The following is a 15,192-nucleotide window of genomic DNA, read 5'->3' on the forward strand; positions in this document are numbered from 1 at the left end:
CTGTATTCTTGGTGCTTGCGGGGGGGGGGGGGGGCACAGTGAAAGGGCTTCTAGTGTCCTGGCCCCACTGATGGACCTCCTGATGGCACCTGGGTTTTTGGGGGGGTTTTGGCCACTGTGTGACACAGAGTGTTGGACTGGATGGGCCATTGGCCTGATCCAACATGGCTTCTCTTATGTTCTTATCTTTTTTATTGTATTGTTAAATATTTATACATACGTTTTAAATGTTGTTTTAATGCACTGATGTTTGTCACCTTGGGGGACCCTATCTGGGTGGAAAGGCAGCATATAAATGTTTTCAAAAATTTAGTCCATCATCCAGATTAACTACATTCATCAGTAATACACACACACATGAATTAGCAAATGCCTGGTTTTGTTTTATGTATATATATTTTTTAAAAAACCTAGCCTTACCAAATTAGGTTAAGGACTTTAAAAATGCAATGACTTCTTCGTGTCCTTGAGTCTTGGCCTGTAATACAAAATTTTAATGTCAGTAAGCACCATCACACAATTTTCACATAGACGTGTGTGCTACCTGCCACTGTATGCTCCATGGAGAGCTGACGGGAGGGATCAAAGGTTCAGCGATGAGCAGGGGTGGAATTCTAGAAGGAGCTCCTTTGCATATTAAGCCACACACCCCTGATGTAGCCAATCCTCCTGGAGCTTACAAAAAAGAGCCTTGTAAGCTCTTGGAGGATTGGCTACATCAGGGGTGTGTGGCCTAATATGCAAAGGAACTTCTGCTAGAATTCCACCCCTGGCAATGAGCAAGAAGGAGTTTCTTTTCCCAGCACTATTTCCTGGATCAAAAATGGCCCTGCTAGCTGCCTTAATCACAGTAGAAAGGGGGAGGGAGGAAGAGAGAGTTACCATCAATGTGCCTGCTTTTTTCTGGCCAACAAAGGCATGAGCATCCAGGGACAGGTTCAAGTAAGGTTGTGGAATGGAAGGAGGGAGGACTCCTTCTGGACTGACAAACACTCACTTTGTGACTGTCACACCCTCCCCCCAAGAAAACAACAAGGAGCCCGTGTGGGGTAGTAGTTAAAAGTGGCAGCCTCTAATCTGGGGAACCGGATTCAATTCCCCACCCCTCCTCCTCCTTATGAAGCCTGCTGGGTGACCTTGGGCCAGTCACAGTTCTCTCAGGACTCTCTCAGCCCCACCTGCCTCACAAGGTATCTGTTGTGGGGAGAGGAAGAGAAGGTGATTGTAAGCCACTTTGAGACTCCTTTCGGTAGAGAAAAGTGGGCAGGGCTTTTTTTGAGCAGGAATGCAGTTCTGGCTGGCATGGCACCAGGAGGTGTGGCCTAATATGCAAATAAGTCCCTGCTGGGCTTTTTTCTACAAAAAAGCCCTGTGTGAAACAATGGTGACATCAGGGGGTGTGGCCTAATATGCAAATAAGTTCCCACTGTGTGAAACAATGGTGATATCAGGGGGTATGGCCTAATATGAAGAAGATGAAGAAGATATTGGATTTATATCCCGCCCTCCACTCCGAAGAGTCTCAGAGCGGCTCACAATCTCCTTTACCTTCCTCCCCCACAACAGACACCCTGTGAGGTGGGCGGGGCTGAGAGAGCTCTCCCAGAAGCTGTCCTTTCAAGGACAACCTCTGCCAGAGCTATGGCTGACCCAAGGCCATTCCAGCAGGTGCAAGTGGAGGAGTGGGGAATCAAACCCGGTTCTCCCAGATAAGAGTCCGCACACTTAACCACTACACCAAACTGGTTTCTACAAAATGAGTTTCTACAAAAAGGGCCCTGAAAGTGGGGTATAAAAACCAAACCTTCTTCAAAGCAGGGCAATTTAGAGAGTGAACATGCCATGGTGACAGAGGTGAATCCCTCCTTTCCCAGAACTGTGGCCCCCAACTACCTTGATCCCTCACCCCTTCAGCTAAACTAAGAATCCTGTCATAGGTCCCCAACATCACACATTTACTTCTAACAAACGCATAAAATAGAGGTTATTACCACATTAAGCGGAGTTTTCCCATTATAACCACGCTGATTCAGGTTCACGCCAGCCAGGTGCCAAGCTCTCAGCCCATCAAGATCTCCATTAAAACCAAGACTGGAAAAAAGAGGAAAAAATATATATTCTGTAAGTAATAACTATTGAACACAGAAGTAACCTTACTGAGTCCTTCTAGGACACTATCTTGACAGATGTTTTCTAACTGATTTACAAATTATGGATCAAATCTGTTATTTTTGTCTGTTTAATTGTCATGGCTTTTTTTGAAAGAAAATCTAGGACAAGGGTGGCTAAACTTCCTTAATTGTATTTTTAATTTTTTTTTTAATTTTTATTTGGTTGATTTATATTTCACCCTTTCCCATACAGGATCACAGTTATGGTAAAACAGTTAAAATACAACAATAAGTTAATAATATATGAATAAAACATAATGTAAGAACCACATAGAATAACTCTCAGATGTTTGAGAGCCACAAGACGTGAACATCAGATGTTTGAGAGCCACAGGAGAAGGAAGGAAGGAAGGAAGGAAGGAAGGAAGGAAGGAAGGAAGGAAGGAAGGAAGGAAGGAAGGAAGGAAGGAAGGAAGGAAGGAAGGAAGGAAGGAAGGAAGGAAGGAAGGAAGGAAGGAAGGAAGGAAGGAAGGAAGGAAGGAAAATAGATGGGGAGGGAGGTGGAGGTGGAAAGAAAGCAACTTTAAATGCATTCTCCAAGCCACCGGCTGACTTGGCTTGGTGAAGTGACTGAAAGAGAGAAATGCCTTCTCCAAGGCTGACCAGGCAGCAGGGGCTTTGAGAGCCACACAATATGTGTGAAAGAGCCACATGTGACTCCCGAGTCACAGTTTGGCCACCTCTGATCTAGGAGCTGTACAGATAAAGAACTGAGAGATGCAAGTCCAGAAGCACCTTGGTGACCAACAGGATTTTAGGGGGCTGTGAGCTTGAGAGTCCAAGCTCCCTTCCTCAGGTCGAGAGCTGGCTGTCAGCATTCATGCTTTGGTGACTCCCAGGTCAATGGACAGCTGGTTTGCTTCTTGGCCCAATTCAAATTGCTGGTTGTTCCCTTTAAAGATCTAAACCTTCTTGAACCAGAATACTTAAAAGATACTGCTCTGTATGTGCCTGATAGATTTTCCTGTTTTCTTCAACTTTTAAAATAGTTTTTAATTTGATTTTTGATTTTTTGAAAAGGTTTTCCAATAAAATAAAAAAATATAACCAGGCTGGGATGAAATCTCTCACTAAACATTTTCCCTTTTAGAACGATGAATGAAATGCTTTTTAAGGCAAAAATTTATAACGCTTCTACAGCTACCTTTTACTTCTTCAGAATGCTTTCTACCAGCAATGTCATATTTGTGTAAGACAATGTAAGGCAGTTGGCAATTGCAATTCATATACACTGCAGAGTTGTCCAAATGGTACAAAGTTCTTCCTGACTGCTTCAGCACCTCCACCTTCTGCAGAGCGTGAAAGAACCAGCCCTGGACTTAGACACACATCAAATCAAGAAGGAGCTGGTGAGGTCTAATGGTTTAGAAGTTTAGACTAGGACCAGGAAGTTGTTGCTGTTCAGTCGCACAGTCGAGTCCGACTCTTTGAGACCCCATGGACCAAGTCATGCCAGGCCCTCCTGTCTTCTACCATCCTCCGAAGTCTGCTCAAATTCGTGTGAGTCACATCAGTAACACTGTCCAGCCATCTCATCTTTTGCCATCTCCTTCTTCTTTTGCCTTCTGTCTTTCCCAGCATCAGGGTCTTCTCCAGTGAGTGCTCCCTTCTCATTTGGTGGCCAAAGTATTTGAGCTTCAGCTTCAGCACCTGACCATCCAGGGAACAGTCAGGGTTGATTTCCCTTAGGACTGACTGATTTGATCTTCCTGTAGTCCAAGGGACTCTCAAGAGTCTTCTCCAGCACCACAGCTCAAAAGCATCTATTCTTCTGCGCTCCACCTTCCTTATGGTCCAACTCTCACAGCCAACCAGGAAGACTTGGGTTCAAATCTTCACGGACTTAGGCTCAGTCACACTACCTGAGCAAACATAACTCACAGGGTTATTGGGATGACAAAATGGAGGAAAGGTGTCACAGGTCAGCCTCTTGAGCAAAAGAGACTAAATATTTAATAAATAAAATGGCAGGTCTCCTAGTTGCCCAGGTCAGCACCTGAATTTTTTTCTTCACCTGCCCCAATGTGGCCTGCCAGAGAGGATTCCCCAGGGCATCTTCCTGAAAGGTTCTCTTTTGACCAGACTGAACCTTCTCAGTCACTGTCTCTGAACCTAACAGGCCTCACAGGGTTGTTGTATCAACACAGTAAAGGAAGGAGAACCACATGTGCTGCTCTCGGCTCCCTGGAGGGGAAAAGGAAAGCCAGCATGAAAGAAGAGCTTATGCTACGCCATGGGAAACTTCAGGGAATCTTTTTGTGAGGGAGAAGGGAGAGACACAGAGATTTTAAAAAAAACACACGAAACTTTGGAATCAGAATCTGTTGTTCATTTAGAAACAGATTCTGACTGGAGAAAGCAAGTTGACGGCAGCACTTTGAAGGAGATATTATTTTGTTGTTCTAAGGGCACAATGTGGTTTCAGATGCTTAGTCTTGTCCACGGTCGTTACCCAACTCGCTACATGTGGTGATGACACATCTCCAGTCACGACTGCAGTTCTGTTGAGAAAGGCGTTCACGGTCAGACCAGTTTCAACAAATTTATACTTGTTTGGTAGACTGGGATTGTAGAAGACTTATCAGGGAGTGGGGTTGTTCTTACTGACCACCTCCACCTAATGATGTGCATGTCTTTGCACACACGCATGCAAGCCTCTACAGACTATGCTTCGCAAATGCCACAAACAAAACAGGATGTTCAGAAGTAGAACCAGTTCCAGATCTTTTTATTAATCTGTCCTTGCTCTAGTAAACCATTTCCCTCCTAAAGGTTTATACTCTGAAGCAGCCATTCCTTGTGGGAACAGAGGCTCCTAATGGCCACGTGGAGCTCCCCACGTTCGAAACTCCCTATTTGCTTCAGGGGGAAAAGGAGCTTCCGATATAGAAACCAAGAGAAAATGCTGTTCACCCGGATCGATTTTGTCACCCTTGACTAGACCTCATCCACCTTAGTGGGAAGCAGGGGTGGAATCCTAGGAGCTCCTTTGCATATTAGGCCACACACCCCTGATGTAGCCAATCCTCCAAGAGCTTTCGTAAGCTCATGGAGGATTGGTTACATCAGGGGTGTGTGGCCTAATATGCAAAAGAGCTCCTGTTAGAATTCCACCCCTGCTGGGAAGGAGTCGACAGCAGGAAACCACCAGGGTTCAATCCCCGGCATCTCCAGTTAAAAGGACATAACAGTGGGTGACGGGAAATACGTCTACAGACATCCCTGGAAAGCTGATGCCGCCCTGAGCCTGCTTCGGCAGGGAGGGAGGGATATAAATAAAAATTATTATTATTATTATTAAAGCAGACATGAAAGATCTTGATGGATCAGAAGTACGTTGCCAGCTCCAGTCAGGGACTTTCCTGGAGATCTGGGTGAGGGTGGAGCCTCGGGAAGGTGGAGTTTGGGAAGAGGAGGGGCCTCAGTGGGGTGCAATGCCACAGAGCCCACTTTCCAAAGCAGTCATTTTTCTCCAGGGGAACTGTTCGCTGTAGTCTGCAGATCAGCTGTAATTCTGAGAGATCTCCAGGCCCCACCTGGAGGCTGGTGAGTCTAACCAAAAGGGTTTGATATGCTATAAGGGCAGCTGTGTAAGTGTATTCACAGGGCAAGTTTATTAAAAGTAAAGGTAGTCCCCCTGTGCAAGCACCAGTTGTTTCCGACTCTGGGGTGACGTCGCATCACAATGTTTTTACGGCAGACTTTTTTACGGGGTGGTTGGCCATTGCCTTCCCCAGTCATCTACACTTCGCCCCCAGCAAGCTGGGTACTCATTTGAGCAGCCTCGGAAGGATGGAAGGCTGAGTCAACCTCGAGCCGGCTACCTGCACCCAACTTCCAGCAGGATCAAACTCAGGTTGTGAGCACAGCATAGGACTGTAGTACTGCAGCTTTCCACTCTGTGCCACGGGGATCTTTCTGCAAGTTTATTACAGTCAGCATAATCACACAGAAACTGTGCTTTCCTCAACGGAGGCATTTTAGGCAGCAGATATTTGGGGAGTGGGGGCAGATCTGCTCCTTGAGCATTTTATTTTAAAGCAGTCTTTCCATACAGAAAACCCATATGTGAAGGGAGGCCAAGTTGGATTCGGCTAGGAGTCTCCTCACCTGCGTTACTTAAAGTGGAACAGCTGCACTGCTTGTTCCTGCAGGTTGTGTGAAATGTCCCACAAACCTTCCTGCAACCTTAACCAACCTCCAAGGGTTCGGGTGAGGACAAAAGGCAGGAGAGGAGAACGAAGCGGGCTGTTCTGGTCCCCACTGCAAAGAACAGTAGTGGGAATAGAAATGTGGTAAGAACAAACAAACAAGTACACCCTTCTCTCTCCCTTTATCTTATCCTTGTCAGAACAGCCCTGGGAGGCAGGTCAGGCTTAAAGAATACTTGGTCCACGATCACCTATGACCTGAATCCAGCTCCAGTCTCCCCAGCTCTTGTCAACAGATGACCACTACAACAAGCTGTATCTCTACAAATGCAGGAGAAGAAGAAGGAGGAGGAGGAGGAGGAGAGGAGAAGAAGAGGAGGAGGATGAGAAGAAGAAGAGGAGGAGAGGAGGAAGAGAAGAAGAGGAGGAGAAGAAGAGGAGGAGGAGGAAGACAGGAGGAAGAGGAGAAGAAGAAGAGGAAGAGAGGAAGAAGAAGAGGAGGAGGAGAGGAGGAGGAGGAGAAAAAAAGGAGGAGAGGAAGAGGAGAAGAAGAAGAGAAGGAGAGGAGGAGGAAAAGAAGAGGAGGAGAAGAGGAGAGGAAAAGAAGAAGAGAAGAGGAGGAGAGGAGGAGGAAGAGGAAAAGAAGAAGAGGAAGAGAGGAGGAGGAGGAAGAGGAAAAGGAGAAGAGGAGAGGAAAAGAAGAAGAGGAGAGGAGGAGAGGAAGAAGAGGAGGAGGAGTGGAAGTAGAGGAGAAAAGGAAGAGGAGAGGAAGAGGAGAAGAAGAAGAGGAGGAGGAAGAGGAAAGAAGAAGAGGAGGAGAGGAGGAGGAGGAGGAGGAGAGGAGGAAGAGGGGAGGAGAAGAAGGAGAGGAGGAGGAGAAGTGGAGGAGAAAAAGAAGAAGAGGAGGGGGAGGAGAAGAGGAGGAGATTGGATTTATACCCCGCCCTTCACTTGGAGTCTCAGAGCAATTTACAATCTCCTTCTCTTTATGTCCCCACAACAGACACCCTGGAAGGTAGATGGGGCTTTGAGAGCTCTGAGAGAGCAACTCTTTCAAGTGATTGACCCAAGCTCACTCAGCAGGTGCATGTGGAAGAGTGGGGGATCAAGTCTTGTTCTCCCACATTACAATGTTTACTTAACCACTACACCAAACTGGCTCCAGACTGCTGCTGAGTGAGGCTTCCTGTGTTAATGAGCGGCCACTCCCATGCACAGCTTAGAGGGAACGCTAATTGTGTTGTGATCCTATCTTACCTCTAAGGATCTCAGGGCGGGTATACATGTTTTTCTCTTTCTTCACATTACCCTTGCACAACAACCCTGTGAGGTAGGTACACAGTCTGAAAGAGTGGCTGGCCCAAAGTCATGCAGGTAACTTTGTGGCAAAGTGGGAGGGAGGGACTGAAATTGGGTCATCCTGCTCCCAGTTTGACCTTCTGACACTCATACCAGCTCTCTTTTGCACTTGGTGGGGCAGCCCCAATTGGGCCAACTAGATTTGTGCCCCAAACTCGGGGCTTTTTTTGAGCAGGAATGCACAGGAACACAATTCCGGCTGGATTGGTGTCAGGGGGTGTGGCCTAGTATGTAAATGAGTTGCTGCTGGGCATTTTCCACAAAAAAGCCCTGTGTGAAACAATGGTGATGCCAGGGGGTGTGGCCTAATATGCAAATGAGTTCATGCTGGGCTTTTTCTACCAAAAACGCCCTGCAAACTTATCCCTTCTGCTATGATTTTAAAGATCATCGGGATTGTCTTCCATATGAAATCCCTCTGAGTAAAGAAGCGAATGAGAGACTTGGAAGTGGCTGCCGGAAGCAGAGGAACAGGATTACAAAAAGTCTTAAGCCGCTGAGCAAGCAATACCGCCTGATGAATCAGTTGCCTAAATTAATAGGGGTGTACCAGGAGAAGCTTTCAGCAGGGCCGGTTTCACCCAGTGGGTGTGCCCCATGACCAAAGGGGAAAAGGCACAGGCAGTTTCAGATTTCACAACACGTCCTATCCCATGAAACGCAGTTTACAGGGGACACAGAGCCTTGTGTTTCATTCTTCCTTAAACGGGACTCCTGGAATGAAGGCTAAAGAGCCAGCCAGTGGGCTAAAAACTAAAAAAAAAAAAGGTTGGTTATTCTGTTTAATTTCAAAATGCAAAGCTGGGGTCAGCGACTATCCCAGGGGTGGCCAAACTGAGGCTCGGGAGCCACATACGGCTCTTTTACACATATCGTGGGGCTCTTGGAGCCCCCACTGCCCAGCTTGGAGAAGGCATTTCTCTCTTTAAATCACTTAGCCAAGCCAGCATGGAGAATGCATTTAAAGTTGCTTTCTTTCCCTCACTCCTTTGACCTATTTGCCCACCTGCCTTCTTTGCAGCTCTCAAACATCTGACGTTCATGTCTTGCGGCTCTCAAACACTTGCCAGTTATTCTTACGTTAAGGAAGTCTGGCTACCCCTGGTGACTGGGGAACCTCCACATTCAGAGGCACTAATCCTCTGACTCCCAGAGCCAGGAGGCAACCTTGGGGAAGGCCTCAGCCTCTATGCCCTGCTGTTGACCCCAAAGAAGAACTGGTTGGCCACTGTGTGAGACGGGATGTTGGACTAGATGGACCACTGGCCTGGTCCAGCAGGACTCTTCTTATGTTCTTAACTAGAAACGCCAGAGTCAAATCCAGTCTCCGAGGATAAGCTGTGCCCTGACCTGGATAGCTTAGGCTAGCCTGATCTTGTTAAATCTCAGAAGCTAAGCAGGGCAGCTTTGGTTAGTCTTTGGATGGGAAACCATGGAGGAAGTCCAGGGCTGCTATGCTGAGGCAGGGAATGGCAAACCACCTCTGTTCATCTCTTGCCTTGAAAACCCCATGGTGGCTGCGAGTTGACCGGCACACATAGAGAAGAAGAAGAATTGCAGATTTATACCCTGCCCTTCTCTCTGAATCAGAGACTCAGAGCAGCTTACAATTTCCTTTATCTTCTCCCCCAACAACAGACACCCTGTAAGGTGGGTGGGGCAGAGAGGGCTCTCACAGCAGCTGCCTTTTCAAGGACAACATCTGCCAGAGCTATGGCTGACTCAAGGCCATTCCAGCAGGTGCAAGTGGAGGAGCAGGTAATCAAACCCAGTTCTCTAGATGAGAGTCCACGAGGTTAACCACTACACCAAACTGGCCAAATGCCCCCTCACCAGCAACATATGAACATATGAAGCTGCCTTATACTGAATCAGATCCTTGGTCCATCAAAGTCAGTATTGTCTACTCAGACTGGCAGTGGCTCTCCAGGGTCTCAAGCTGAGGTTTTCACACCTATTTGCCTGGACCCCTTTTTAGAGATGCCAGGGATTGAACCTGGGACCTTCTGCTTCCCAAGCAGATGCTCTGCCACTGAGCCACCGTCCCTCCACTGAGCCACCAACCTTTCACTCAGAGTCTCAACAGCAACTTACAATCACCTTCCCCTCCGCTCCCCACAATAGACACCCTGTGAGGGTAGGTGTGGCTGGGAGAGCTCTTTCATGATCTGCTCTTGAGAGAACAGCTCTGAGGGAATGGTGACCGATCCAATTTCAGGTAGCTGAAATTGTTTTAACGGGAGAAATCCATCTCTGGTAACGACTGTAAATTTTTCATTAATCAATAGTTATGGAAATGCTACTTATCTGGAGTAGCCTCTGCCTATGAAGCTTGGGGCCTACATCTCTCATCCTATCTTCCTGAATGATCTTTTTTACAATAATGTGAGAAGAATGTCTTGATTATACCTTCTAATGCAGCTAGTCAATACTATGAGAGCACACGGCTGGTTCTTGGACCACAACAGTGGGGGTGGGATCCCACAGAGGAAAAGTGCTGTTCCTGGAGAATTAAGGGGCTGCAGAGGGGAAAGGGAAAGGTGAAAAGTCATGCTTTTGCAGGAAGAAATCCTTCTGTCCCAAGGAAAACAGTTCATGGAATCCACCCTTGGATCTTCTGGCTACACCAGTTTGGTGTAGTGGTTAGGTGTGTGGACTCTTATCTGGGAGAACCAGGTTTGATTCCTCACTCCTCCATTTGCAGCAGCTGGAATGGCCTTGGGTCAGCCATAACTCTCACAGGAGTTGTCCTTGAAAGGGCAGCTGCTGTGAGAGCTCTCTCAGCCCCACCCACTTCACAGGGTGTCTGTTGGTGGGGGGGGGAGAAGATATAGGAGATTGTAAGCCGCTCTGAGTCTCTGATTCACTTTAAATTTATAAATCTGCAGTCTTCTTCTTCTCTCCAAAGACTAATTTTGAGGTGTAAGACCGCCCTGATGAGCCATCATTCAAAGGAGAGGGTTTAAGAAGCATTTAATTTTTTAGCTGGAGCCAGAGCAATATACTGGGTTGAATTTGGGATTAGACAAGGATTTGAATGCCTACTAATGCTCTCTTGGCAACCTTGGACAAATAATTTTTCTTTCAGCCTAACCTACCTCACAGGGTTGTGGGGAAGATAAAAATGGGCCAGCCTCATGAGTTAAAACACATTTTGTTCATTCAGATTAAAGTATTTTCGATTTTCATAGTCTGAGCCAGTAACCACAGGTTTGTTCTGCCTTACAGACAGAACTGGGTGAAAGGTCCAAGGAAAACTTCCAAGAATTCTTATGGAACGGTAATTCTGTCACTGAACCAGCGGAGTTGCATGGCTCTTGACCTGTCCAAAGCCCCTTCTTAATCCTCAAGCATCGGTAAAATATTTGCAAGTCCTTAAGAAGCGTTACGTGTTGAGCGGTGGAACAGTCTGACTGCAGCAGCCCTAGAGGCAAAAAGGAAAAGAAACCAAGACTGCTGTTCCAGGTTTGGAAAGCACTCAAAATAGCTTCTGTAGATTCTTGGGCTGTTGATACAGAGCGTGCTACTGGGACAAGAGGAAAGAATTTGTGCCCTTTTGTTCTATACAAGATCAAAACCACTGCCAAAAAAACCCCCCTCTTCTGGGTTGCTGTGTGGTTCAAAAATAATACTTTCTATAGTGATTAAAATCTGAAATTTGCTGCCAGAGGATGCATTGATGGTCACAGGGATAGACAGCTTTAAGAGGATTAGATAGATTCATAGAGGATAAGTCTATTAGTGGCTACTAGCCATGGTGACTGAGGGGAACTTCCACATTTCAGAAGCATTAATCCTCTGAATCCCAGAGCCCGGAGGCAACATCAGGGGAAGGCCTTGGCCTCTGTGTCCTGTTGTTAGCCATCCAGAGAAACTGGCTGACTAATGTGTGAGACGCGATGCTGGACTAGATGGACTACTAGTCTGATCCAGCAGAGCTCATCTTATGTTCTTAAAGGAGCAATGGCTGAACATTAGCAACAAAACCATAATTAACTGGACAAGGTGAAGTACAAACATAAGAAGCTGCCTTACACAAAGTCATACAGTGGTCTGCCTACAATGACTGGCAGCAGTTTTCCAAGGTTTCAGGCAGCAGCAAACATTTTCTCCAACATCAGGTAGCTGAAATTGTTTTAACGGGAGAAACCAGGGCTGACATGGGCTCTACCACAGAGCCACAGTGGAACAACTGAGCAGAAATCAAGGCTTACATGGGACCTGTGCTGTGAATCTATATAAAGTCCCAAATGTAATAAGCAAGGAAAGTCTTTCTCTTTGTCTTAATTTTCCATATTGCTTTCTAGAATTCTGAAACCTCTTTTGCGTTTACTTAAACTCTGAATACAGGGACAGGCTCGATCAGCCATCAACAACCAGGGTCACTGAGGCAGGAAACAGCTTTAGCTCACAACTCAGTGGTGTCCTTGAAGGAATATCATAATAAGCTGTGCACAGAAATTTACCTCAGATGTGCAGTGGACTATCAGAGCAGTGCCCTGGGTTAGCCAGCAGGAGCTGTACTGGGTACAGTCGAGATGTGAAAGGGGAAAATAGTAGTACTTGGACTTCAAAAGTTGAGGAAAGTAGTTAGGCTTCAAAAACTGAAAGTCAAGAGTTAGGATTAATCTAACAGGAATGTGACGTAAAGATCTGAGAGGATATCAGATCTTTGGGTTATGTTTCTTTGCCTGCGAGAGTACTGAGGCGTTACTGTAAACCAACAGGGCAGGGCTGGGCCTAGTGTGTAACTAAGGGCCAAACCAGCCATGATGGTGTCCTCCACAAGGATGCAGTCACCATTTTAATGTGATTTTAAAATGCCATGAGGGCCTGAGCCCAACTGTGGTTATATGTTATATGTTATAAGCCTCCATGAAAGACCATTTTAGTGAGCCATGAACTGTGTAAAACCTTGGCATCCCACAACTTCTGGTTAAGTGTTCATATTTACCTCAGTTGTGTGTCTTTTCTGAACTGTGGAATGCTCTCCTGGAAGCCATAAGGGCCCTGCAGGATCTGCCTACGTTCCGCAAGGCCTGTAAGACTGAATTGTTTCGACAGGCCTTCGATATCTAAGAGAGAGCTGCCATTGGACATCATATAGAGCACCAAGTAGAGTACTGGAGGTCACCACCGAATTTTTAGAACCGCCTATATTGTACTGTATTAACACAGCACCATGAAATGGTTTTAAATAATTTAAATATGTAATTATGTTTTATATGTTTCATTGGTTTAATGGTAGTAATGTAATGTTGTGAGCCGCCCTGAGTCCGCTTGCGGAGAGGGCAGGATATAAGCTTAATGTAATAAATAAATAATAAATAAATACATTTTGTTCTTATTCACTTAAAATAAACTTTTAAGCATAATTCTGTAACTTTTAAACATTTTACATAAGGCTTTGGAAAGCAAACAGCTTTCTCTGTCTGAAAAGCAGGTGAAGTAAATCACCAGCTTCACCTCAAAAGCTAACAGGTGAAGGGAGGTTAACCCTCTATCTAGTCTCAACAGGAATGTTTCTGCTTTTTGTACAGCTTCAAAAAGGTGCTGTGGAGAAGCGCTACACAGGGCTTTTAATAATTTGGTTTCCTCTTTATGATTCTTTGTGGGGGTTTTACAAGGACGATGGAGATGTTTGCAGCTAAGCGTGTTATACACTGGCATATCCACACTACTGCCAAGCGAATGAAAACATCCCCATTAAAGAGAGTGAAATTGATTAGCGCAAGTCATTTATTTAACCAAACCATTTGCCTCACGGTTCATATATTGGGTTAATGATGTTCCTGGCATGGGAAAATTGCCTTTCAGATTCCAGCCCTTTCCTTCATTATGAGTCAGGAGATTTACTTAAAAACTCTTTCATCAGATGTAGCACTAATTATGTCCTTTCCACCATCTTAGATATACCCAAGATTAGTAATACAGTGAAAGATTTCATAAGCACATCTGACAAGTAAGTCTTCAAGCTGAATTTCCTGTATTAAGAAGGTCTTGCTCCTGACTCAATCTTAACCAAAAAGGCTGAGGAGGGAGCTATGCTTATGTGCAAATTTAAGATCCTTTTCCAAACAAGTTTTGGGAGGGGAACCTTGTTGGTCTGCAGTACAAGAGCTGGATTTCAGCAGCACCTTAGAGTACAACATGATTTTAGGGGCATGAGCTTTCCAGAGTCAAAGTCCCCTTGATAAGAAGACAGTTTCAAAGGGTAGCTGTGTTGGCAGTAGAATAGCTAGACTTAAGTCCAGTTGCAACTTAGAGCCCGACAAGATTTGGGGGGGGGGGGGTGTTTGAGAGCAGTAGTATCTGATGAAGGGAGCTGTGATGCTCAAAAGCTTATATTTCCCAAATCTTGCTCATCTCTTATGATGCGACTGGACTTGGGAAAGAATCAACATGGGATGTGTTGGTTTTGGTATTTAAAAAAACAGCAACTTGCAAATTATTCTTCAGTGCAGGTTGAATGGAGCATGGTAACAGAACAAAAGAGTTGATGGTCCACTTGAACAAGGTGGGAAAAAATGCGGGAGGGGTATTTTTGTATTTTTAATGTGCATGTGTGTGCACAAGCACACGCACCTGGAAGTCATGTTGACCTCTGGTGAATGACCCCTACTGGGGGCCTGGAGGATATTCAGGGAGGTGGATGAAAAAAGCCTGCCCCTGCCTCCCAACTGCTGGTATTCCAAGGAGGTCTCCTATCCAAGTACTTGCCAGTGTCAACCCTGCTTAGTTTCCAAGATCTGATGAAATCAAGCTTGCCTGGGATATTTAGGTCAGGGCAAACAAAATGAAAATTAAAGCCTTGCTGCTCCTTTGGGATACCCTCTTTTTCATAGCAGGAGCTCCTTTGAATATTAGGCCACACACCCCTGAAGTAGCCAATCCTCCAAGAGCTTACAGGGTTCTTTGCATATTAGGCCACACACCCCTAATGTAGCCAATCCTGGAGCTTACAGTAGGCCTACTGTAAGCTCCAGGATTGGCTACATCAGGGGTGTGTGGCCTAATATGCAAAGGAGTTCCTGCTATTAAAAAAGCCCTGCCTCTTGGACAGATTTCAAAAGACAATGGGTTGGATCCAGCCAACTTATTTGGCTCCATCTCATCCAACTCCCCTCCTTAATATAGTTCCCATCACACACAGGTTTTTGACCATGCTGGTTCGATGATCCCCAGCATAGCTTTTCTGGTGGTCAAAGGGGACCCCCCCCTTCCCTTTTTCCATCAACTGGTGGGATCCAACCCAAAAGACATATCTCACTGTTAATTAAGACCACATAATGAAGCTTGCAGATACCAGCTCAGTTGCTCCAGAGCCTGTTAATGCGGCAGACTGAAATGACTTGATGGAGGCATCATCAACAAAAGTCTTGCTTTGGATTAATCAAGTGGCGCTTTGATTATGCAAGAACAGGAACTTCCGGTTACTTTGGCATGGCAGGGTTAAAATGCCAAAGGTGTACGGAGAAACTCTCTCTCTCTTCCTCAGTTATGAAACTATC

General features: G+C 45.8%; 1 protein-coding gene across 1 annotated transcript in view; it reads right to left on the reverse strand.

The window, feature by feature from the left end:
* Positions 1–367: 367 nt before the first annotated feature.
* The window catches only part of LOC132589040 (60 kDa lysophospholipase-like), a 105,837-nt gene continuing 91,012 nt past the window's right edge, over positions 368–15,192 (reverse strand). The window contains exons 14-15 of the mRNA XM_060261584.1: positions 1,992–2,091; positions 368–478 (exon numbers count right to left, since the gene is read on the reverse strand). Of these exons, the coding sequence (XP_060117567.1) occupies positions 425–478; positions 1,992–2,091 (154 nt within the window). The 3' untranslated portion in view covers positions 368–424. The remainder of the gene's footprint in view (positions 479–1,991; positions 2,092–15,192) is intronic.

This window comes from Heteronotia binoei, chromosome 21 (assembly GCF_032191835.1).
Source record: "Heteronotia binoei isolate CCM8104 ecotype False Entrance Well chromosome 21, APGP_CSIRO_Hbin_v1, whole genome shotgun sequence".
In the NCBI taxonomy this organism is placed as follows: Eukaryota; Metazoa; Chordata; class Lepidosauria; order Squamata; family Gekkonidae; genus Heteronotia; species Heteronotia binoei.